Here is a 23,813-nt window from a genome sequence, read left to right as displayed (position 1 = left end):
GACTAGTCACTTTGTATCACTAGTAAGAAGTTAACTAAGGCTACTAGTATCTAAAGCTCCTAGTATCTTGCTATCTTGAATACCAGCGTAGTATTTGGCGTAATCCTAGTAATGTCTTAATTTAGAGACTAGTAAGTCTAGCTAGCATTCGACATGATCCTGGTAACATTTAAGTTTATAATCAATCTATGTACTTTCGCCCTTGCTCTCTACTAGTTATAAATACACTAACTTACTAGTAATCCATATTTAACGTTGACTTTAATTTTTCTAAGTCAGAAACGGCACTAGTAATCAGGGGCAACACCGAAGCTAGACGCCCGTTTGGTTAACTGGTATTTGACGCAATCCACGTGCCTCAGTTCTTCCACGACATTTTATTTACTAGTATACAATCAACAAGATGTGCATTATACTCATAAAATAGTGCGTCAAGTGCAAGAGAAGGGCGAACGGGATTATTGAGATATATAACCAATACGAGGACAACCGACTCCGCCTGCATACGAAGCACAGCTATTACGACTATATCGACATAAAGTTTTTCGGATGCTTTACTTTTGATATAGATAAGTTAATAAATACTTTTGTGAGGAACTTCGTCTACTATCCTAACTGTCCGTCCAAAGATATGGTAACGCCGGACGAGGAGTCTAGCCTACGGGATGCCGAACGTTACTCTCCCGCCCTTTGACTTATATCTCGCTAAGCGCAGGGAAATAGGTAAGGATCTCAACCTTAACGAATACGTTTAAGACGATAGGCTGAAGAACGTAGTCGGAGATATGAACGTACTTGGCAAGCGAGGATGATGCTGGACCGATATGAGACTCAGAGGGGTTTTCACAACCGATGGAATCTTATATTATATGAACCTGAAGAAATACGGCGTAGTATTGCAAACAATGAATGCTATTAGGTAGAGGCTGACTCTACAAGGGGCCCTCACTCCGCTGAGAGAGATTCCAAAAGTCATGCCAAAGACTAATCGTGGCGGAGATAACCAGCTTTTGCCCGATCTCCAAACTTGATACCTCTTTCCCCACGCAAATCTCCATTTTTGACTGCATTTCCTTGAACTAAGGAGCTAAGCTGCTGGTGAGCGAGTTAAAAGGTAGGGCGTCGGTGAATAGTACACCATCATCTGTAGTCAGACTGATACAGATATCCGACATACTTTGCCATGTGTAGTCCCCAGGAGTTTCATCCGGAATAAAAGCTAGTAAGTCTTTGAAAGACATCCTTAGGAAGTTATCTAGCTTTAAAACTTTGATATAACTAGTGTAGGAGTAGCGAATAAAAAAGTTAGTAACGACCCGCTTAGAGTTCAGCAGCTCCGCCTCCTCCGCCGGATTGGCCGCCATAGAGTGATCTATTTCCGTGGTTTGAGCGAAAGGAATCAGAAATTCTGCGTTACTATCGCTTTCGCTCTCACAACTACAATATATATCATCACTGTCGTTAGCAAATGTCTCTCCACACTCGAAGGGATCGAGGACTTTGGGTTTTTTGTTTTCCTAGTCATCGACGTTAGTATGGTGTCTTAGGTCTAGGTAGTGAACAAACATTCTTAGTGAGCGATCCCGTGGAAGGTGACCGTTTTCTCGATCGGGTCATTGAATCGGAGGACAATAGGTCCTTGGGGCAGATGAGCATGGTTGAGGCAGTATCTTAGGACGACATTGTAGCGAATGATAAGTAGAAACAAAATAAGCAGCTGGTATCTTGGTTCGTGCTGAGATATAGAAGAGAGGAGTGATCCTGGAGCGGGAATGCATGGCTTTATACTTGTTACAATCATGTGATTTCGCCGCACCAGGCACCGATAGGCGTTGACACTATGCACGAGGCTGATACGCGTTGTTCGTTGGCTATGTCCAAGCTGCCATGACACGAACGATAGTCCACCTAGTGAGCCTAGGAGGCTGGCTGAGGATTCAACGAGGGCTAGTAAGGCATTAGAAGTTCTATCCGATCCCTGAACGCGAAACAGAAGAAGCCCCGACGGCCACATTACCGGCCAAGTGGCTTGAAAGTACGCCTGGTCGTTGAAGGAAGTTGCCCTTGTGTCGGCCGGAACCGCCTCTGATCAGCTCCGCCCATGGTCTAGATCGTCACCGAATGCCTATTCACCCACCCGAATCTCTCCTGAGACGTCAGAGTGACCTCGAAATAGACTCAATGGCCCATGATGCGACCAGACAGTGCCTAGCTTCTGTTATACAGTGCTAGTTAGTCCGGGTGTCCATCTCAGCCTTTGAAGCGAGCTTCAAGGTCAGGCGGAGGCCACGTAGGACCACCTGACACCAAAGCGCCCACTCAAGCCGTCGCTGAGACGTCAGAGTGACCTCGAAATAGACTCAATGGCCCATGATGCGACCAGATGCTGCCCAGTGCTGGGATCTTCTTCCCAGCCTCGGGTCAGGGGCAGGTCAGCCAGGCCATATCAGCCGTGTCTTCCCGTCACCAACATAGGCCTAGAACGGCCACACTTGAGTACCACGGACGCGAGAGGGATACGAAGTGTGCCTTACCGCCAGTAGCGGAAGATCACAACTATCAAGACTACACGTGAGACGCCAACAGCTTCAGACATACGTCATATGACAGACACAAGAGTATAATAAGGGGGATAGAGTCCTTAATTCTAGTTATAACTTTGGTTCCTTAATAACCAAATAACTTATACTTCAATACACGGACGACTAATAATCATAATATAGCTAGTGCGACTCCCCAAGACCCTGCTTAGTTCTTGCCTATAGTATATAAAATATATAATGACGTCGATTTCACCGAATTCTTAAGCGGAGAAGTCGTACCTTTCGATTTCTCAACTCCACACTATCCGCAAGATAAGGAACGAATTAACTAGCGGTCTTCCAGTGTCGGCATACCTAAAAGACCCAAGACCCCGAACAACGACATAACCGAAACAGAATCCGCAAGTAGTGAAATACTAGCTACAACCCGGGTTCTTGCTAAGAACATCACTAAGGCGAATGCAGTGCCCCTAGCGCTAGAGGTCACCAAACCCGACCAAAGAAAGGTAGTGAGGAACACAAGAAAGCAGCAAGCACGAAAGATTCAACGAGATATTAGAGGGAAGACCACCACTAGCAAAGGCAGACGGAACAATGCTAAGGTCAAGAAGCCAAACAAGCCACGCGGGTCGAGTGTTCAACTACCTACTCTAGGTAGCGCTCTCAACCTTCGCGGAGTGAGGATCATGCTCTTCGACCTGGAATACACCTAGATCAAAAGAAGGAATAGTCCTGGGTTCTGGAGTCTTACTACCGAGGGCGTTAATGAAACCAAGTATTATAAAGGGAAGGACTTGTGGGAACTTGGTTAGATTAAGGATTCTATATTCACCTTAGAAGTCCAGCCAGACGCTGAATTTCTGCCTATCTATATGAGTTAGGATACCCAGAAGAAAGTATTCCAGGGACAAGATGCTATTGAGAGCACTAGAATACTCGAGGCCGAGGAAGGAAGCGTAAAGGAGATGGTTACCATGGGATTAGTGGGTACTGGCACACTCTACTGATACGTGGGTTTGATGCATATAACTATGGTTCTTATGAAATCTATTTCGTGCCGTGTCTCTAAAATGAAGATCCCGTTCTTTAGTCGCTGGAATGAATTATAAGTTAGATTGGGCTGAAAAGAATGCCCGCTGCTATAGGTCTAGAACGGCTAATTCAGGGTCGAGTGTAGATTATCTAGCTGTAGCCACCTTGTAACTTTAATGAAACGCAGAGGGCATCCAGCATCAATAGAAGCCAAGAACCAGGAGACACCTTGCGGAGGAATAGTACCTAGCACTTGGATAGTTCCACGTCCATCGGATTGAGGATGATGGGGGCAGGGTATGTTAATAACTATAATATTAATAAGTTTAGATCGAGTATTGCCTTTCACTAACTTACTAGCTCTTGCTCGGTAGGAGGAACAAAGTCGTTTAAGTACCTCCATACTTAATTCGTTCTTCGGCTTCTTATAACGATATATACGTCCATATCACAGTCTCGCTAAAGCTAATAGACTTTTTTTAATAATATCTGGCGTCTTTTAGATAACTTTGTTACACGATATTTCCGACCTCGACGTGCGTCAAGTGAGCTTTTCTAAGCGAGCGACTATGTGCATTCTATAAGGTTTATAGAGGTGCCAGGGTGGTTGCCTGTTGAAGCTGCCATAATGTGTGTTTAATGAGCAGGGTTTGAACTGCTCAAACTCAATAATATCCGCTCAAGAAGCCCCCTTTTATATGTCAATTCGAGTTTAAATAAGCGTTCGGGGCGATTTCGTTTTCGTGCGTTCTATTCTCATCGTAAGCGCCTAAGTACGTTCTAGCCGCCGAACCCAACCCGTACACCTACCCTTTTTATTTAAGCACCTTCTTAGGTAAAGTTCGGATTACATGACACCATCAAGTGCTTGGGTTAGTCAGTCTTGAACGCTTAGGTTGACAGACAAGCCGTAGATTTAGCTCTACGATGACGGTCGCTGTAATTTTCGAATTCCATTTGTTAGATCCTTTTCTCGCGTTTGGCATTGTGTAAAGGTCCTGGCTCTTCTTCTCGCTGTCGTTTTGTGCCTAGGGAGTACCCATCCGCACCCAGTGCCTCATAATCCTTATTCTTACAAGACATCTCAGAGCAGGTCTTATTACTACCTTCTTCCCAGTGCCGTTCGCAGTGATCGATCTAGCCTTCCGCCGCCTCCTCTATCTTAGCGTTGCATAGGATATAGGTCTATGTCTTTTTAAAATGGCCTCTAGGCCTATGAAACTAACGCAAGTGCAAGCTAATACCTAGCCTTCCGGAACACGACTTATCGTATAACGGGCATGGTATCGCTAGCATGGGCTCGGCTCCCGTGAGGGTTGGTACGTTCTTTTTCTTATGCTCTCGCTCTACGTGGGTAGCCTAAGCCGGTCCTCTAACGGGAACAAGTGTATTTATGCCTTGTAACTTGTATGCGGGGCATTGAAAAGGTTCCTCGAACTTATGACGAGATTTGATATGCCTCGTTAGCTTTGACCGATCCCCTAAGGTATCGCTATAGAGGAGGCACTTCGCTTTCTCGCGCTTTCGTCCGGAAGGTCTCGGTTTCGACGGTGGATCTTCCCGTATGCTTATTAAACTTGCCGCTTTGTCTATAGATACGTAGATCGCCTCGCCTCGTAGGTGATTTATAATTAAGGCCTTAAACGCCGGCTCTGGGGCCTCGCCTTTATCCTTCTTAAGGCCTCGATACTTCCCCAAGAGCTTTCCTATCTTCACGGTATCCTAATATTAACCTTAATAGTGAGTAGCGCGGGGATTTTCTACGGCGGTAGCGCTACGTATAGCCTCGGTACTCTGCCCGGTACTACGTAGCTTATTAACCTCTTTAAAATATGCCTTTCGTAGCTCCGCGACTCTAAGTCGACAGAGCTAATCTAGGGTCCATTATATCTTAGCGGTAATCCTTTTAGCCTAGGCCGAGTCGCTCGACGATCTCGCAACCTCCGTAGTATACTACTATCGTAGTTCTCCTATGTCTTTGCGCTTTTCAAAGCCGTCGTATTCTTCCTAGCTCACGTAGAGTAGGGCGTCCTTATCCCGTGAAAGTAATACGTTCCTAAGGGTTTGGTAAAGTTCCTCGTTACTTTTAACTATATCTCGGAATACAAATCCTATTAAGTTTTCTCGTACGTGCCGTGGCTAGTAGTTCCGTTCGTATACTTAAGTCGTGTTCGATAGAATATAATTACGGAGTAGCCCGCCTATTTCCCTTGCGAATGCTATGAGTCTTAAGTATTCGAGCGGTGTAAGGGAACTCACCGATACGGGCGCCAGCCCCCACCCTTATCGACGTCGGACGCAGTCCATCGCGGAATCCGGCAGCTAGGTTAACTAGACTCTAAATCTTGTAGTACTAATGATATTTTATCGGGATAATCTCGTTATCGGCCATCTCCGGTTTCCACGATACCTTAAGGTAGTCCACGCCTTCGAGCCGTGGTAGGGTGAGGAGATCCTCCACGGAGGTGAAAGGCCTTGTGAATGCCTGATCGGTGAGAGCTCGCGAAACAAGCAAGCGCGTAAGACATATAAGGTTATCTAGAACCAACGTGATAGAAAATGACAACCTGAACTCTCCTCGTTAGATACTAAGTATGAGATGGGAATACAATACCGTACGTCTCGTCTTGGGAATCGCGCGCTTTATGCGGGCTTTTCTTGTTATGGTGAATGGTGATATTGGCAACAAGCTTAGGACGTTACTAACCGTTGGGATCCCGGACCACGATAAAATTCACGTCTCGGTACCTCATTTGCATAAGAACCTTAGGACGAAAGCTACCGATCGCGCTAGCGAGAACGACGCTATAGAATGCCACGCGATATGATAGTATGCACGAAATATCAACGGCTCGAATCCACAGAGTTTCCAAGATAATAAGGACATCTGTCGTGGTAGCTTCTCGTTTAACAAATATCTACTTTAGAGTAAGGTTCTTTTTTTGCGCTAACTTATACTATATCGCCTATGATACGTGAGTAAAGATAATATTTCTATTCGTGGTAACTCACGCTGGTAACGCGATTAGCGGGCCCGCGATTACGCCCGCTATCGTGGTTCGTGTACTTCAGTATCTAATATGCCTTATTCTTCGGGTCACGCTTCCGCGCTTAATCGAGCACCTTCTCGTCTGCGTGTGCTATTAGTCCTTTCTATATTTGCAATAGAGCGTTTGCAAAGGTAATTATCTATATATAAGCATTCTCCTCCGGTCCAAGGATAGGTCGAAGAGTTTAGGAGTTCTCCACGCAAACCTCGAGGAACACGAGGCATAGATTCCTAGCCTCGTCCTTGTTATCGCAAAGATCGAGCTAGATCTACTCTAGGTCTTCACCTATTTGCGAAAAGAAACTAGACCGATTAGCTATTCCTATTTTCTTCTCTAAGGTATACTCACGCCTGCCAATCTTCCTATAGTTGATCTCGACTTGACTAGGTCTTGTCCGATAGAATCGAGTAAGTGTCGCGCCGAGTGTCTCGCTAAAACTAGAGTTTCTCGCCAATAGTAGCCTTACTCTCGGGTCGCAAGGAAGCAAACCGCTTAGAAGTCTTTGGTACTAATATATTGGACCGTCGCCTATCGGTGGCAGTGAGGAAGAGGTGAAGCTTGGAGAGTCAGGGGAAGACTCTCGACTTTATATTCGGCGCGAGAATAACGCCCAAGGCGAATTATGTAATCTAGAGCAAGACTAATGCGGCGACCCTGTATGCCACCGAAGACATATCTTCTATGTGAGCCCTGGTCGCTATTGTCGCTGGGGGCCGTCCCGCGCAGCATGGCGTGAGGATAGGAATGAAAGGGGTGTGGAAAGGGTCATAAGGACGGCCGACGCTCGTCGTGGGCGCGTCCGGTAAAGCCCCGGCAAGACGAGGAAGGCCAGCACTAACAGATGGAAGCTCGCGGCGCAGCCAAACGGTAAAACGGTGAAAGCGGTAGCGGAGGGAGAAAACGGTCGGCGCGGACGGTAGGTTCAGTCACGTGACACGGGATCAAGATAGCTAAGCCTCCCCTTAGCGGGTTGACTATGGGAGAGCGGACGGGATCCCGTATTTTCCACTAGGTATGGTCGTATGTGGCAGACTAGGGCGCGTCTGAGCGCTATATACCGTAAATTATCTCGGTAGCTAAAGAGAGGAGCAAAAAAGCTAGAAGGGCCATCGCCACGACGCGTGCTGTAGACGCTGTTGAACAGTAAGCAAGAGGCTTCGAAATAGGCTTCTCTAACGAGGCCCGTCTAGCCTCCACTGTCCCGAGATAATGTGCCGTAAGCTTAAAGCTTAAATCTGGGCAGGGGTCGGAACACACTATCACGAAGCGTGCCTGGAGTGGTAATTCCGTCCTCGTCAGCGCAAATGGAGGGGGAAGTTTCTGGATGGAGAGGGTGGCGAGGATGATGGAGGCATCCATGACCGCGAGGCACGAATTGGTCGTCTCCTCCTCGCGTCTTGACCCTGCGCTTTGACCTACCCTAGGTACATGCTGTCTGTCGTGCGATGGAGTGGGCGGCTGTTAGCGAAATAGCAGCTTGCCCCCACAAACACGCCCCATTAACGCTATCCCACTAACGAAGCACCGCCCACCTCCGCACCGCAAAGCACATCATCACCAAACTCTCCCGACTGTCGAATCTCGCGTCAAACCAAGCAAGCCTCTTACTATATGAGCACAAGATACCCTCCATATCGTACATCGCGCCCTGCCGACCATTTCTGCCTACACAGGCAGTTCCTTCGCTCTCGTCGACCCCCTCCCAATGTCGTCCTTTGGCTCTTCAATCACGTTATCGCGGGAACCAGGTTTGCCTCCGGCCGCCATTGGTCCCTGCGTCCGCCACAGATCTGCGGAGAACCAGTCATAAACAAAGAGTCATCTTGCCATGTGGTAGTTGGCCATCACTGCTCCTCTATTTCCATCAGCACCCTCCCCCTCCGTCGGCAGTACGCCGCCACCCCCTACGCGATGCCAAGCAACGTCCAATTCGCTTCTAAAAGCTTGATATAGTTGCGGAGGCGAAATTCTAGATAAAGAATTCTCCGAAGTTCTCATCGCCAATAAGGACCACAACCACCGACTTGGTCACCAGCACTCTACCACCACCTCTCGCCTAGACACTGATTGATTGCGGTACATTGCGGTACATTGCGCTCGAGGGGAAAAAGAAACTGAGGCCGCTGCACCATGACTTCGTCCATCGACGAGTCCCACCGGGTCGGCGATGAGGGCAGCGTCCAAGGCGTGTGGAAGGCCGTGGCCAAGGTGATTCCATACTTTCGCAAACCAAGACACGTCCTGCTATTCAAGCTCGACGTGATGCTCCTCTTCTGGATGTTTGTCGCTGGTGTGAGTGTATCCCAATTGACACGCGTGAGGCGAGCCATGGTACTGACGAACCACAGCTCATCAAGGAGCTTGACCAGACGGCCACCACGCAGGCCTACGTCTCCGGCATGCGTGAGGACCTCAAGCTCTACGGCAACGAGCTCGTCGAGTTCAACACCTACTTCTCCATCGGCTACGCCATTGGTCTCGTGCCCGGCCAGCTCATCCAGACAAAGGTCCGGCCGTCCCTCTTCCTGCCCTTCTGCGAGGTGACATGGGGTCTCCTCGTGCTCTTGTAAGCGAGCCCTTAACACCTCCTTTGCACGATCTGACACCAGTACACAGCACGTACAAGGCCCCCAATGCGCAGACCATCTTCGCCCTGCGCTTCTTCCTCGGCCTCCTCGCCGCCTCCTTCTGGCCCAGCGTCGTCGCCCTCATCTTCAACTGGTACACCCCCAAGGAGCTCGCCATCCGCCTCGCCATCTTCAACGTCTCCGACGTCGCGGGCGCCATGTTCCTCGGCGTCGTCCAGGCCGCCCTCTACCGCAACATGAACGGCGTCCACGGTGTCGCCGGCTGGCAGTGGCTCTTTGTCATCGCCGGCGCCATCACCATCGGCCAGGGTCTCGTCGCCTTTGTCGCCATCCCCGACTCCCCCGCCATCACACGCGCCCTCTGGCTCACCGAGGACGAGAAGAGGCTCAGCAGGGCGCGCATGGGTGACGCCGGCACCACCACGTCCCGCCTCATCCCCTGGCCCGTCCTGCGCCACAAGCTTCGCCGCCTCGTCGCCCATCCCGTCACCTACCTCGTCATGGTCTCCTTCGCCCTCAGCGCCTGGGCCCACCGCGCCAACGCCTACTTTGTCCTCTACCTCGAGAGCATCAAGGACCCCGACGGCACCCTGCGCTACAGCACCTACCAGGTCAACATCCTGCCCCTCGGCGGCTACACCCTCCAGATCGTCACCAGCGTCGGCCTTAACGCCCTCTCCGACTGGAAGCACTGGCGCTGGCAGGTCAGCGTCGCCTCCAACGCCGCTTCCGCCCTCTTCCTCGCCATCCTCAGCGGCTGGCCCGCCAACGACAAGGTTGTCCTCGCCGTCTACTTTTTGACCTACGGCACCAACGCCGGGAACCCCTCTCTCATGGCCTGGATGGCCGAGATTATGCGCAAGGAGCCCGAGGCTAGGTCCATCATCGTCGCCATGACCGTCACCCTCGTCTACGTCGGCCACGCTACCATCCCCCTCGGCGCCTGGCGCGTCGAGGACGCGCCCCGGTACCCCATTGGCTTTCCGCTCGCCACCACCATGGCCGCTGTCACCATCTTCACCCAGCTGGGGCTGCTGTGGTGGCATCGACGCCACCCCGAGATTGCGGAGGCTGGCTTTGACGGTGATGCGGTCCAGACGGCCGGGCAGAGGTCGGATGAGGAGACGCCCCCGTCGTTGGGGGGCGACATGCTCGAGCAGGATGTCGGCAAAAAGGCTCCCGAGGCGAAGCATGCCGTTGCACGCACCCAAGGCATAGACTCTGGCGCTTCAAACTGAGTTGAGGCGGGCCGATGGACCGTGCCAAATTACATGTTTGACTTTAAGCCATAGTGTGCGCTCTTTCTTCTCTTATCTTCGTCCGACGATATCGGACCTGTTAGTCACTTGCTCGCCTGGGAAATGTTGATTGTGAACCTTGAGAAACAAGTTGATGATACGCTAATGGAACGCTATGCTACCAGCCAAGAACGCCCCCGTTCGACATTCGTCATGATCGTACAAACTGTGGCGGACGAGACTTGCCTGCACTCCCGTTGTTTATGAGACAGGGCTGCAAGAGAAGACGCCGCGCACGTTGCCGTTTGTGAACTGGTGAACCTGTACATTGTATGTTAGCTGAGGTGCTGCAAGACGCAATGCGTTAGGAGAGGGTGACGTACAATATCCCAGATACTCGAGTAGGTGCCGCCGATGAGGATGGCAACGCCCACGACGAAGACGGCGGCGTTGATGATGCTCTTGTAGAGGTTGGCGCCCTGGTGCCAGGGGCCCTCCTTAAGGAGCATGAACCACATCAACGCGGGGAAGTAAAAGGTGAACCCGGTGATGAAGAGCGCCGAGGAGAGCGATAGAAGGTCGTTGAAGAAGGGGATGACTTCGGCGATGATAAAGGCAATCACGGTGATGACGGTGATCAGGATCAACCACGAGATCCAGCCCTTGGGGGTGTTGATGTACCGGGTCACGGAGTTCGCGTACACGCGGCCGTGAATGTAGCGTCCGACGACGGTGGTGTTGATCGAGCCCGAGATGAAGATGACGGGGAGGCCGAATCCGTAGGCGAACTTGGCGACCAGGGTGCCGGCGGACGACAGGGCGGGGGACTCGACGCCGACGCCGACGAACGAGTAGACGATGGCGCCGGTGAGGGTGTAGATGATGATCTCGGTGATACCCAGAGCCCAGATGGACTTGACGTAGTCCGTAGGAGTGTGCATCTCTGCCCAATAGTTAGCAATCCATTACGTTGTTTCTTGTTCCGTCAAATACGTACCAGCCATCATGCTCATCTGGGTAATGGCGAAACTGTAGGCAAACACAATGTTGGTGACTGCGATGACAGCATCGACCAGGGTGCAGCCCTCCTTGGGCCAGGCGGACCACGGCACGGCAGCCATACCACCAGGCTGATCGGTGGCCTGAATTCCGGTGGCGATCATGGTGATCCCAATGGCGACAACAATGGAACCGAAGTCAATGTATCCCAGCCAAGCGAGCTCAGTGAAGGTAGGGGGGATGGCCAGAATCAGCAGAATGATAGCCGAGACAACGCCCCAAACCACGGCGCATGTGCCACCACCAGAGATGGTCTGGAAGGCGATGGTGCCCGTCAAGCAGTGGGAGCCCACGAGAAAGGTGAGTTGCAGGACAAACATGGCACCGACAATCTCGTAGCCAGCGCGTCCGAACAGCAGGCGACCAGCGTCTGCGTAGTGCGAAACCTCGGGGAACTTGAGCTTGACCTGGCCGACAATGTGCGAGGTGTAGATGGCGACCAGACCGAGGCCGACGCACAGGATGACACCGGCCACCATGCCCAGGGTGGCGAACGCCGACGGCAGACTCAAGCTGCCGAGCGCGATGGCCTCGACGATGAGGATGATGGTGAGACGCTTCCACCCCAGGCGGTGAAATTTGGCGTGGCCTTCCTCGGCCTTTTGCTTCTCCTCGTCTGTGGTGAGAGCCAGCCTCGACATGGGGCCGTTGGCGCCGAGGACGACCGTTGTGCCGATGGTGTCGCTGCCGCTGTCATCATGCTTGATTTCGCCTCCGTGCTTCTTGGAGTGGGAGGGGGCCACGGGGTCGGACACGACGTGGGAGACATCCTGACCCGTTGTCTCGGGGTAGTTTTGGTTGGGCGACATGTTGAAGGGTGCTCTTGAGAGGGCAATGTGCTGTGGTTGAAGTTCACGAGAGCACAAAATAGTAGAGCCCGTGTCAAGAGTTTGAAAAGAAAACTGGCAAGTGGTGACAGGCAGTAGTGGGGGGGAAAGGGAAGAGGAAAGGAAGAACTGGAGGGAGGTCTTGCTCTTTTCAAGTTCTAGTTTGTGTGTGAATGGGCCCCAACAGTAGTGGGCTGGGGGAACGGAGGTATGGCAGGTACTTGTATGGCAACTTCCTGGAGTCTGTAGGACGGAGATAAACGCAAGCGCGGTGAAGGAAGGAACAACCCTCGTAGCCAAAACTCTAGATAAGGCACAGGAGGACAGCCAACCCCGGAACGGCCTGTCCAGGCACGTCGCCTTATCTCAGATCCTAGGCACGTCCGGGACCGCTACTGTGCGGACATATTCGTCGACGAGAACAAGGGTGGGTCAGAAAGCTCGAATGGCGCCGTCGCCTAGGCCGGCTGTTCCTTTCTGGCGAGACGGGATAGGCTGAGCGAACGGAGACGTAGTCAAAAGACAATGTCATGATAAACGCACGTTACCGAAAGCTTGCTGACCCTTGCGTCGACCTGGTCCCCCCAGATTGTCCCCCGCAAAGCCGCCCCAGGTTCGTAGGATCGGAGAGGCTTCAGTCACGGCCTACGCGCCTGTGCGTCGTGATGCCCTGAGAACGGCTATTCGGAAGGTGTTGAGCATTTTCGTGAGGGTAATCTGGTGGATCTTCTGACACCAGCTTTGGGAGGATTGACTCGAGACGTCATGTCGAAGATCCATAGTAGATCCATAGTACGCCCGGCAACCCAGTCCCGGCCCATGTCCGGGCTAGTGCAAACCGCCGGCTCATTGCGAAGGCCTCTGGGGTACCTAAGTAAGTATCATCACGGGGGGCGAATGCGGTGGGTGGTCCGTGATCGTCCGCATGACCTGTTAGTAATAGATGAAGGTAGTTTCCGTCGCACTGAGAGAGTGACAGACTGCATCGATGTCGGAACGTGAAGCGATGAAGTCTCGGAAGTCATTTTCTTCCCTCAGCCCACATACCGCATCAGGCAGTATTGGCAGTTTTGGCACTGCAGCGATCTCGTTGCCAAGGCGGCAGCCACGGGACGGCCGCACCGCCTGGGCCTCTCACAACACAGCATTCTGCGTGTCGTTACTCTAAGGGGGGGATGACTGCCGACAGCCATGTCAGAGGCGCGTCAAGCCTCCAACGTCAGGGCTTTGCAGAAGCACGGACCCTTGAAATCTCTGCTTGGCAGCAGCACTGGTGGCATTCGCCCCCTCTGGCCGTTGCTGAGTCGTGGCTCGTTCGGACCAGTAACGTACCTGAAGATCATTCTCGCTGTTGGAGACTGGGTCGGGTGAGTGCAAGCAAAGTTTTACCAATCCCGCTCATTAGCTCCTGGTTGCATGGACGCGTGGCGCGACCAGCGCTTCCACGGGTATCCAGTCACACCTGCAGCGTTGGTGACACGCATGGGAATGCCGGATCACTGCACGTTTCCACATCGCATTCTTCGAGAACATTGCCGCCTCGGGAACAACGATTGCCGTTCACACGTATACGGCAAGTTGCTAGTCAGAGAGGCAGGCACAGGACGATGGACGTTTTCAAGCCTAGTAAACACTTGTTTCTCCCTGTGCTGCCTGATTACCTATTTCTAGGCTGACGTATCCATCCTCTCGAGATCTTCGAAGCGCTGAGTCCATGACAAATGGATTGCTCGGGCATCCACTGCGCATTGACAATCCTGCGTGAATTTCGCAAATTCCCGTGAAGCAGTCTCGGTGAATGCCCGAGCGAAATTAACTTCTCGTCAGGGTCACCACGCTGGAGTTTTGTCGTGTCATACGAGAACCAATTTTCGTAATGAATTTCCAGCCAGTGGATTTGAGCCTCATCTTCTCCATCGTGAAGCCCACTCGGCGCCTTCTGCGGTAAATGGGGCTGAAACCTTCTAGAAGCTCGTCCGGAGCTCCAACTCCAAATTCTACTGAGCTCCGATATCGACTCCAGGGTCTGGCCCAGGGTCGGGGCCTTGAGCGTATCGCGAATGTGTAATTGAATCACTAATAGCCTCGTGTCATCGTAATAGGGTCTGCTGAGCGGCGAGCCTTGGTGGATGATCACCAAGTAGCGTCCGGCCCTGCGTCTGTACTACTACGTACTCTGTAGTCCAGAACCCCAGTGGCGTCCTCGGCCGCAGGGTCTCAAAGCAGAGATTCTGAATACCCTGTACTCCGTGAAATAATCATCATGTGACTTTATCAGTCTCAGCTGCGCCACACATGGCGCAGCGATGGCGTGGCTGAGCTACCAGCGGCGTTGAGGCGCGGCTGGCAACCTGTGCCTCGGATCGTAGACTCGTACGTACGGGTAGACGCACACAGACATTTGCTCAATCTCCAAACGGACGCGCAGATGTTCATTCCACAGTCAGCGCCATGCCGTTGCTCAATTCTCATCCCAGGTTGACGAAATCTAGTCTGTCCGGTGACCTGGACTCAGCCTGACGGGAAGCGACGCGGCGCACCCCAGAATCAAGCTTAGAGGCTGAGCCCCTTATTATAGGCTCAAACCAAGATAGAGCTCGCCACCCCGCCTTCACTGACATCATCAGCATCGTCGTCAACGATGGCTTGTTGGCTCTTTGAAGGACCTACATCTTGCACTAATCATACTTCTTTCTACAAGAGCTTCCCAACAACACAACTTTGACGCATCGCACGTTCAAGCAGTCGACTAGACAACAAACCCGCCCAAACCACTCAGAAATGTTATCGGCAGCCAGGGCACCCCGCAAATCCCCCATCTCGCATACTCGCAATGCAAGGCTACGCGTCGCCCTCTCCGGCGGCCTCTAATCCTGCAGGTGGTCCTCCGCTTCCCGAGGGTTGGATATCTCAGTGGAACGAACAGTACCGAGCCTGGTAAGTTTTCATCTTCGGGTAATACAGCAAGCGCGCGCCCGGCGTCGAACTTGGAAGCACCGACTAACCCCGCATACATAGGTTCTTCGTCAACACTCAGACAGGAGTATCGCAATGGGAGCCTCCTGCTGGCGCGCAACCTCCTCCTGCGCACTCACCTCAACCCGGCGCAGACGGACGTCCTGCCCAGAGCCATAATACTGGAACGAACCCGTTCCGCCCTGATCCGACCGCACAGCAAGCGCAGGATGAGGCGCTAGCAGCCAAGTTACAGGCAGAGGAAAATGCGCGACACGGCCAGCCTTCGCATTCCCCGGCGCCGCCGCAAGCACATGGCGCCATGCCACCCGCCGCGGCAGGGAGCGACGCTGAGCTGGCTGCTAAGCTCCAGGCAGAGGAAGAGTCCCGCGCGCGAGGCCATCCCTCCCAGCATGGCTATCCTCAAGCAGGCGGGCCGCCGCCATTCGGGCAGCAGCCATCGTACTCCGGTGCACCACCTGGCGGGCCAGGTGGCCCATACCCTCCCCAGCAACCGTACGGCGGCGGCCTGCAGCCTCCGCCATCATATGGTCAGCCGTCAAGCCCGGGCCCGCAGCCAGACCAGCCCTACGGACAGAGTCCCGGACAGTACCCTCAACACGGCCAGTCGCATCAGCAACAGTACTATGGTCAGCAACCTCAGTACGGGCAGGAGGCTTCAGGGAGCGTGTCAAAGGGCAGTGGTGGTCTCCTGGGGAAGCTCACGAGCAAGGCCAAGACCAAGCTGGCCGCTGCTGGGTTGGGAGGTGCCGCAGCTGGCGCCGGGTACGGAATGTCTCAGCATGGATCGCACCACAACCAACACGGTAATGCTGGGTATCCTGGACAATACCAGCAGTCACAGGGTCAGTACCCCCAGCAAGGACACTATCCTCAGCAGGGTGGGTTTGCCCCGCCCGGCATGCCGCACAAGAAGAAGAAGAACAAGTGGGGAATGCCATTGGGCGCCGCGGCTGGCGGTGCTGGCATAGGCATGCTTGGTGGTGCGCTCCTGAGTGGTGGCATGGGCGGTGGCCATGGCGGAGGCTACTACGGCGACCAGCAGCAGGGCGAGTATGGAGGCGACGGGGGCTCCGTTTCCAGCTCGGACCCTGGAGGTAGCGACTACTCGGGGGGCGGTGGTGATGACTTTGGTGGAGGCGATGATTTTGGCGGAGGTGACTTTGGAGAGTAGACCATGTTTGTTGCGTGGCAGAGACGAGCGGTCTCCGGTTTCTCATGTGCGCGACTTTCGATTTCCATCGTATTAATATTTCTCGCGTTTCCATAAATCTATAGTCTTCGCAGACCTCTATTAAATTGCGCGATTGGTATTCGATACTTTCTTTTCGAGGACTTGGACGTGACAGTCATCCCTTATCGTCACCCCCACCAAGAAAATTTCCGATAAGAAAAATTGCCCCGCCATCTCCAAACGAAATATCTCCTACGCTCGTTGCCAGTATCTCTTACATTACGCCCATAACGAATCAATAAATTACGTCGCCGAACTCGCCGTGTCTTCGAGACTCTTACATAACCCCTCTCAGCCTTCCCTGCGTTGATCCTGCGATCATGGCTGATCAAGCGCCGACAACCACTGCGCAACCCGCCGAGGCGGCCCCCTCCACCCAAAAGCCCATCCACAGTCTCGTCGTCGACACTGGGCCTCTCATCAAGAACGATCCCCCGGCTGATACCCTCCGCTCGCGTGCCGAGGCACTCTACATTCTCCCCTCCGTCATCCCCGAAATCCGCGACGCGGCGACACGCGCACGAGTGGAAACGCAGCTTCTACCCTTCCTCACACTACGGTCCCCGGCGCCCAAGAGCGTCAACCACATTATCGGCTTTGCGAGGCGCACTGGCGAATTGGAGGTGCTCAGCAGGACGGATATAGAGGTGCTGGCGCTCGCCTATGAGCTGGAGCTGGAGAGAAATGGAGGTGACTGGAGGTTGCGGAACCTGCCTGGGCAAAAGACACTGAACGGAAAGCCTCCTTCAAAACAGGACCAGACGGAAGATAACAAGGGTGAACAAGAAGAGGGCAAAGCGGCTGAACAGACTGTCGCAGAGGAACCCAAGGAGAGAACAGAGGAGCAGTCCGCGAGCGCGCCGGCTGAGGTGTCACGAGAGGAGGCAGACGAGGCAGCACTCGACAACGGCATCGCCAAGCTCGACATTGACGCCAAGGGTCCCAACAAGGACGCCGTCACCGATGCTGAGACGGCCACGCTCGAGGCGCACAATGTGCCACACGATTCCGTCGAAGCCACAGATCTAGCAGACAAGCCCCTTGTATCGGGCGAAAAGGCAGACGAGGTCCCCCTTGAAACCGAGGAGGGCTCCGAGCCCGAGGATGACGACGACGGCGACTGGATCACCCCGACCAACATCAAGAAGCACAAGGCCAAGGACACCAACACGTCTGCAAAGGAGGGCCAAACCCCCGTCACGCTCCAAGCCGCCATCCTCACATCGGATTTCGCCATGCAAAACGTCGCCCTCCGCATGAACCTCAACCTCGTCTCCCCCTCGCTGGCGCGCATCTCCCGCCTCAAGACGTGGATCCTCCGCTGTCACGGCTGCTTCAAGACGACGCGGGACATGGAGCGCCGCTTCTGCCCGACGTGCGGCCAGCCCACGCTCACGCGCGTCGCATGCACCGTCGACGACAGGACCGGCCAGGTGACCCTCCACCTCAAGAAGAACTTTCAGTGGAACAACAGGGGCAACGTCTTCTCGGTCCCCAAGCCGGTGCACGGCACGGCCAACGGGCGGGCCCCGCGCACAAAGCAGAATGGAGGCGGCAAGAACCGCTGGGGCAACGAGCTCATCCTCACCGAGGACCAGAAGGAGTTCACCAGGGCGACGGATGAGCAGCGCAGGACGCGCAAGAAGGATGTCATGGATGAGGATATGCTGCCGGGCATCTTGACCGGGAACCGTTCTGGTGGTGGTGACAAGATCCGCGTGGGGGCTGGGCGGAATGTCAATTCTCGCAAACGGTAGATTCAGTCTAGAGAACAAGTCATCACGTAGCATATAATGAATAAAGTGAAATGAATCCGCCAAGGGGAGGAGAATCAACCCCCAACGGTTCTGATGCATTTGATCCTAGAACTTGCGTCCTGTGTATAACGCCGTGACCCAAACTCCGTTCAAAACACTGCGCATCGAAACATCTCTCGCGCCAAAATCTCTCCTTTCCTCCGCTGATTTGTCGTGGCCTATGTATGGGCCTCTGATATTTTTGTCGTCCTCAAGATGTTGATCAAGCTTACTCCTCCTCTGCCAAAATGTCAGTTCAGGTATTTTGCGAAAGCTCCGCAAGGTCACCCACTCTGCTGCGTCAGGAGCAGACCGAACCGCCTCTTGAGGGTGACACGCTGCCTCGACCACTTGTCGTCGGGAGAGAAGCGCGCAGGGTGCGCCGACTTGGTGACCTGGCCGTGGTTGACCTTCTTGAGGGTGTAGAGGCGCTTGCCCTCAGAGTCGAGTGTGTACATGAGATGCATTGTGGCGGTAGTGGATGTCGTCGGCGGCGTGGAGGTGGTTGGGATTGGGGGTTTGAGGCGTCGTTTGCTATGCTCTTGGTGGTGATGTTCAATTGGGGCTGGCAAAAATTTCCTGGGAAATCTACTGTCACGTGCGCTCATGCTTTATCGATAAGTATCCGTATAGGCGGCCCCATAGCGACGTCCCGTCGTCCAGCAGCCAATCACACATGCCTCTTACTGTATGAAAGTGTCAAATGCGATCTCGCGTACCTAGAAGATATATTCATCCCAAAAGTATTGACATCCCCAATGTACTATATCCAGTCGACAAGCTAAAAGACAAAAAATGGCTCCGAATCAACAACTACCTAGAAAATGACTCATTCAACCTCCCCGACTCTCGCAGTCTTGTCACCAACCCAGCCATCGCGCTCATAGAAACGAAAGACGAGATCGTAGTCTTCAAAGTCGTGAACGATGCGATCGACGCGACGGTAGCCCTTGACAGGATCCACCAAGGTCCGGCGGGACGGGCCCTTGTAGATACCGTCCTCAGCTCCGCTCGTGTCTGCGCTCTTGCCCTTGGCCTCAAACAGCGTCACGCTGAAACGGCCAGGCTGGAAGATGTTGACCACATTCTCGATAATCTCCGCCGTGGTGCGACCCGTCTGGCTGCCAGGGACGTTGGTCTCAAAGGAGGCATATGAGCACTCGGGCTCGGGCGTGACGTGGACCGTCCAGTAGTGACCACCTTTCGTTCCCACGTCCCCAGCTGTGGACACGGGAGGCACAACACCGTTGGCCGAAAACCCACAAGGGCCGAACAGGTACGCATCGACGCAGGCATCGGGGTACACGCTGGTGGGGTACACGTCAGAGAGGCCGCAGTTCTCAGAGACAACAGTACCCAGCGCGTGGCCCTCTGTGGTCAGAGCTTCGGTCTCTTCGAGCTTCTGGGCGGCTCCCTCGCCTGAGCCGACATTGTCGAACACGTCGACCTCATCCAAGCTTCCCAAACTTTCTTGGGCCTTGCCTCTGGCGTCCTCAGCCTCTGCTTGCAGCTTGCTGCTGGCAACAGCACTAGCGTTGGCAAGGTAGAATTGCTTCGCGTTCTCCTGGTCCAAATCGGTCATCAGAATCTCCAGGGTTTCGTCGTTGTTCCCAGCTATGCCATTGATAGTCGCCAGACCGTTGGTCATCTCAGGAGGGTGCCCGTTGACCTCCACCTCGGGCGTCCGAGGTGGTGTCATAGCCTGGTTGGGAGAGGTGATGTACAGGTACCAGTGGTCTCCATTCATCTTTCCCACCATGTACGCACTGCCGCCATCAAACATATCATCCAGATACTTGACTTCCTGCTTCCAGCTACGGTGGGGGCCCTGCTGCTTGTCGGGGAACAAAAAGTTCTTGCGGCTGTAGAAGACACGGTACGGAATCGCAGTAGCGCAAGTCTCGTCCGCCTTCTCGGCCTTGTGGAACGGGAAGCCAGCATCAAGGGCGGCAATGTGCAGCATACGCTGGAGACCAAGGAGGAGGGTGGTCGTGCCGCACGTCTTGAGGATGAGCTTGTGGGGGAAGACGAACATGCTGGACTCGGACAGCAAGTAGGCATCGACGGCGTCAGACTTGAGCACCGACAAGATCTTGCAGTTGACCATGTCGAGCATGGTCACCCACGTATCAGCGGCAACTGATCGCAGGCCATCAGGCTGGGCGCCGGCCGGCAGGTCGTCAGGGCTTGGAGAGAACCAGACTTCAAGAAGCTTCTCGGGTCCTGTGCTGGTCAGTCAAGCTGTGTAAACTTACAATTATGAATCACATACCTTCGAAAGCATTGCTCGAGTCGAGGTCGGCGGCGACATCGTGGTTGATGGTTAGATGAGGTGTCGCATCGGAAGGAGAGAAGGTGTAGTTGTTGGGAACCGATTGGCTGGGCATCGTGGTTGACCGAGTGCCAGGAGCACCTGGAAATCGAGGCGGATGAGGATTGTGGTGGAAGATGCCTGACTATCTTTGCCCGTATGGCAGAGTCCGCGGAGCACTAGCTGCCGCTCAAACAGACCTGGCGGTGTCTGTCTGAGAGAGTAGGCCCACAGGAAGTGGTTGTTCTCGAGGAGCTGGCGGAAGCCAGCAGCAATGAGCTGCTTAGAAGTCTTTCAAACGCCTAGAGATAGACGTTAAGGGGGCCGGAGGCGGAGGTTGTGAAGAAACCGTTCTTGCGACGGAATGGTGGTACGGAGGTAGTCGTCCGATACCTGTGGTGGAGTATCGGATCTGGTAGAAGAAGACCTAGGATCGGTAGACGGGCAGGCGGTGCGTTGTGTTGTTGCTTGTTCAGACGAGAAAGGCGTGTTATCGGGGCCTAGTTCTGTTAGCTGTTGCGCGAGTAGCCGTCTTCCTTGGGTACATACTTGGAAGGGCGCGAGAAGAGGAAGCGTAGGAGATCAGTCGAACGCATAGAAGGCCAGAGGATGAATTCTAGTACAACCAGTGGCCGGCCGTGGTGGGCAGATGTCAAATGTAGAGCAGAGACAAGGGTCTACTCTCTTATGCCTTCATCGAGAGCTCCAAAGCCTAACCAAAAAAAAGTTTAGTCTGTTTTGCTCGGGGGAGCAGATCGTGTGACGACTGACGTAGCCTGGAGAGAAACTTTTTGCGCACGCGGGGTCAACGTGAAGCGAAGCGCGCCGTCGCTGTGTCGAGGAGAAGGACAAATAGATCGTGGTGTTAATTGAAATAGCTGAAGAGGCAGCTTGGCGAGAGTCGGTGAGAGATTTTCACAGCTACCAACCGTGTGTGCTGGGTTCAAAATAATGGTGGTGGTCCAGGTCCAGGATTTGACCGATTTCGACACAAGTGCAGTCGGGTTGCGGGTTGGGCAGAATTTCGCACCTGCAGCTGCAGTGCCTGTCAATTCTGTGTCCAGGCACGGGCGGGCTAGGTGCGGAAGGAGCCCCACCCGCCCGTTTCTTTCCCCGATGGAGGGGCAATAGCAGGTACAAAAGTTCAGCATCCCGCCATGATATCAAAATGGCATATTCACTGGACTTTTTGCCGATGCTGAAGGCCTGATGAAGTATGCTCTCATCAATGAGCTGGGTGTTCCAATTACACCAAGCGTTGACGTGGATCAGATTCGCAGTAGGGTTGATGCCCGATAGCTGTGAAGCCCGTCATTCCCTGCAATTCCGAACAACGGTACGTCATATCAAGCTGGGCTCTTCATGCGCTCGGTGAAACTGTGAACTCCCAGGAAATTTGCGTTGACCTGAGCGAGTCGCAGAATTTTCTGGTGAGCCTGCAGTATAAGAGTATTGCCTATTTTCAATCAATTAGTATTTCCAAAAAGTCCGTCAATCGTAGCATGGGTTTGAAGTTAGAATTGGTGATCAGCGTGGCGGCTCTGCCCGATTCTGCTCACGCCTGAGCCTAAGTTCCTCGCGGGTATCAAAGTGTAATTTATTTCACCTCCCACCAGACGCGGTGATCTTTTCTACAAGACCCCCTGTGAGTCCTTTGAAGACATGTGACAAAGAACAGTCCTTGTACTTGTCCACGAGCGACCCCTTGTCCTCCGCGTCTGGAGCTTCCGCCGCCTTGCTTGATATATCATGGCCAGCAACCTCTGTCCCTACTGGGTATCTCGGTCGCCTCCCCTCTTCGATCAGCGCGATAAACTGCGCATCCATCGGCACCGATCCCAGGAACGGCACCTTGAACTCGTCCGCCATGACTTTGCCGCCCCCTGACCCAAAGATGTCGGTGCACTCTGAGCAGTGTGGGCATACGAAACCGCTCATGTTCTCCACCACACCGAGGACCGAGAGATTGGTTTTCGCGCAAAAGTTGAGCTCCTTTCGCACGTCCGCTGTAGCCACCGCCTGAGGCGTCGTCACGACAACGGCACCTGCGACCTGGCCCGGCAGGGCGTCACGCTGCAGCGTTTCCACAAGCGAGATGTGTTCGTCGCTTGTCCCCGGCGGTGTGTCGATGAGTAGGAAGTCGGTCGGTCCCCAGAATGCATCTTTGAGAAACTGTCGAATCATGGCTGTTTTCTTTGGCCCACGCCACACGACGGCATCGCCTCTGTTTGGGAGCAGGAACCCCAGACTCATCGCGTGCAGACTGCCAATATTCTCCTCCGATATCGCATCGTGTACGAGCACGGGCGCCCAGCCGCCAGGTACTTGTGTGACTTTTGACGTTTCGATCGAGAGCATGCGTGGGATGGAGGGGCCGGTGAGATCGACGTCGAGGATGCCAACAGAGTGGCCGGCGAGAGAGAGCGACAGCGCGAGCTGGGTTGTGACGGATGATTTTCCGACGCCTCCTTTCCCGGAGAGCACCTGTCCGAAGATTTAATAAGCTAGGTCGGCATGCAGGTTCCTCTCACGTACCAGCACAATATGCTTGACCTTCTCGAGGCCCATGGTGGCGCAATATCTGAATGATGCTGATGGCCGGGTTCGGGGTTTGTACGACGGAATAAGGGCACAGTTCTCTGATCGCGAATCTAAGAAGGCCCCAGGATGGTTCTTATGAGTCTGTTTTGCTTATCAAGCAAGCAACCGTCGCGAACCGAGAAAATGTTGCCGATGACGGCGGAGGGGCATTGCTTGGTGGGGACCGTGGGGTGAACCGTGAGCGCCATGTTCTCCCTACCCTGTACAGAGCCCAATGAACGGGCTTGGTCAAGTCGAGCTGGCAGTATTCGAGTGTCGCGATAGCCAGCTGGGCAGGATAACAGTGAAGAATTGATATAAGAAAGTGCCAGAGCATTGGTACTTGGTTTTCCCTGTAGGATGTTGGCGTCAATGCCTCTCAAAACCCACTGCAATGGTTTCCCGCGCAGAGTTTCTTTGGACTCAAACTGCATAGCCGTACGGATAGCATCTCACAATTACCAAAAATGCGCGGCGTCTTTTGAAGTGGATGTCGTATTTCTCCGACGCATGACGAGTTAATCCTCACTTTGCTGAATCGGTCAAACACGCATGGACCATACGGGCCTCTCCCACGTT

The 23,813-nt window shown here is 53.6% G+C and overlaps 8 protein-coding genes across 8 annotated transcripts; 3 read left to right on the top strand and 5 right to left on the bottom strand.

Moving 5' to 3' along the window:
- Window positions 1–1,079: 1,079 nt before the first annotated feature.
- F5Z01DRAFT_638055 (uncharacterized protein) lies at window positions 1,080–1,656 on the bottom strand (the record flags this gene model as incomplete). Its single annotated transcript, XM_046262334.1, has 2 exons — window positions 1,080–1,517; window positions 1,567–1,656. 2 exons carry the CDS (start codon window positions 1,654–1,656, stop codon window positions 1,080–1,082), a joined length of 528 nt encoding a protein of 175 aa, XP_046116819.1.
- A 7,011-nt stretch (window positions 1,657–8,667) lies between these two features.
- F5Z01DRAFT_190061 (major facilitator superfamily domain-containing protein) lies at window positions 8,668–10,619 on the top strand. The gene is made up of 3 exons (XM_046258001.1): window positions 8,668–8,917; window positions 8,974–9,191; window positions 9,242–10,619. Exons 1-3 carry the CDS (start codon window positions 8,756–8,758, stop codon window positions 10,449–10,451), a joined length of 1,590 nt encoding a protein of 529 aa, XP_046116818.1. The 5' UTR covers window positions 8,668–8,755; the 3' UTR covers window positions 10,452–10,619.
- Window positions 10,620–10,786: 167 nt separating this feature from the next.
- Window positions 10,787–12,319, bottom strand: F5Z01DRAFT_624788 (putative amino acid transporter; the record flags this gene model as incomplete). The annotated part of the gene is made up of 2 exons (XM_046261387.1): window positions 10,787–11,394; window positions 11,449–12,319. 2 exons carry the CDS (start codon window positions 12,317–12,319, stop codon window positions 10,787–10,789), a joined length of 1,479 nt encoding a protein of 492 aa, XP_046116817.1.
- A 2,851-nt stretch (window positions 12,320–15,170) lies between these two features.
- On the top strand, window positions 15,171–16,487 carry F5Z01DRAFT_638052 (uncharacterized protein; the record flags this gene model as incomplete). The annotated part of the gene is made up of 2 exons (XM_046262333.1): window positions 15,171–15,274; window positions 15,356–16,487. 2 exons carry the CDS (start codon window positions 15,171–15,173, stop codon window positions 16,485–16,487), a joined length of 1,236 nt encoding a protein of 411 aa, XP_046116816.1.
- A 200-nt stretch (window positions 16,488–16,687) lies between these two features.
- F5Z01DRAFT_659753 (Nin one binding Zn-ribbon like-domain-containing protein) lies at window positions 16,688–18,382 on the top strand. Its single transcript, XM_046263793.1, has one exon. It carries the CDS (start codon window positions 16,868–16,870, stop codon window positions 18,302–18,304), a length of 1,437 nt encoding a protein of 478 aa, XP_046116815.1. The 5' UTR covers window positions 16,688–16,867; the 3' UTR covers window positions 18,305–18,382.
- On the bottom strand, window positions 18,383–18,880 carry F5Z01DRAFT_659752 (H/ACA ribonucleoprotein complex subunit 3). Its single transcript, XM_046263792.1, has 2 exons — window positions 18,636–18,880; window positions 18,383–18,583 (listed from the first exon to the last, which is right to left on the bottom strand). The coding sequence occupies exons 1-2, from the start codon at window positions 18,808–18,810 to the stop codon at window positions 18,573–18,575; spliced, it is 186 nt and encodes a 61-aa protein (XP_046116814.1). The 5' UTR covers window positions 18,811–18,880; the 3' UTR covers window positions 18,383–18,572.
- Window positions 18,881–19,061: 181 nt separating this feature from the next.
- F5Z01DRAFT_189776 (S-adenosylmethionine decarboxylase) lies at window positions 19,062–21,031 on the bottom strand. Its single transcript, XM_046257998.1, has 2 exons — window positions 20,616–21,031; window positions 19,062–20,566 (listed from the first exon to the last, which is right to left on the bottom strand). The coding sequence occupies exons 1-2, from the start codon at window positions 20,728–20,730 to the stop codon at window positions 19,173–19,175; spliced, it is 1,509 nt and encodes a 502-aa protein (XP_046116813.1). The 5' UTR covers window positions 20,731–21,031; the 3' UTR covers window positions 19,062–19,172.
- Window positions 21,032–22,030: 999 nt separating this feature from the next.
- F5Z01DRAFT_189796 (P-loop containing nucleoside triphosphate hydrolase protein) lies at window positions 22,031–23,545 on the bottom strand. The gene is made up of 2 exons (XM_046257999.1): window positions 23,190–23,545; window positions 22,031–23,138 (listed from the first exon to the last, which is right to left on the bottom strand). Exons 1-2 carry the CDS (start codon window positions 23,220–23,222, stop codon window positions 22,257–22,259), a joined length of 915 nt encoding a protein of 304 aa, XP_046116812.1. The 5' UTR covers window positions 23,223–23,545; the 3' UTR covers window positions 22,031–22,256.
- Between the last annotated feature and the right edge of the window lie 268 nt (window positions 23,546–23,813).

Source organism: Emericellopsis atlantica (assembly GCF_019669845.1).
Source record: "Emericellopsis atlantica unplaced genomic scaffold F5Z01scaffold_19, whole genome shotgun sequence".
In the NCBI taxonomy this organism is placed as follows: Eukaryota; Fungi; Ascomycota; class Sordariomycetes; order Hypocreales; family Bionectriaceae; genus Emericellopsis; species Emericellopsis atlantica.
This window is presented reverse-complemented; position numbering and strand designations above follow the sequence as displayed.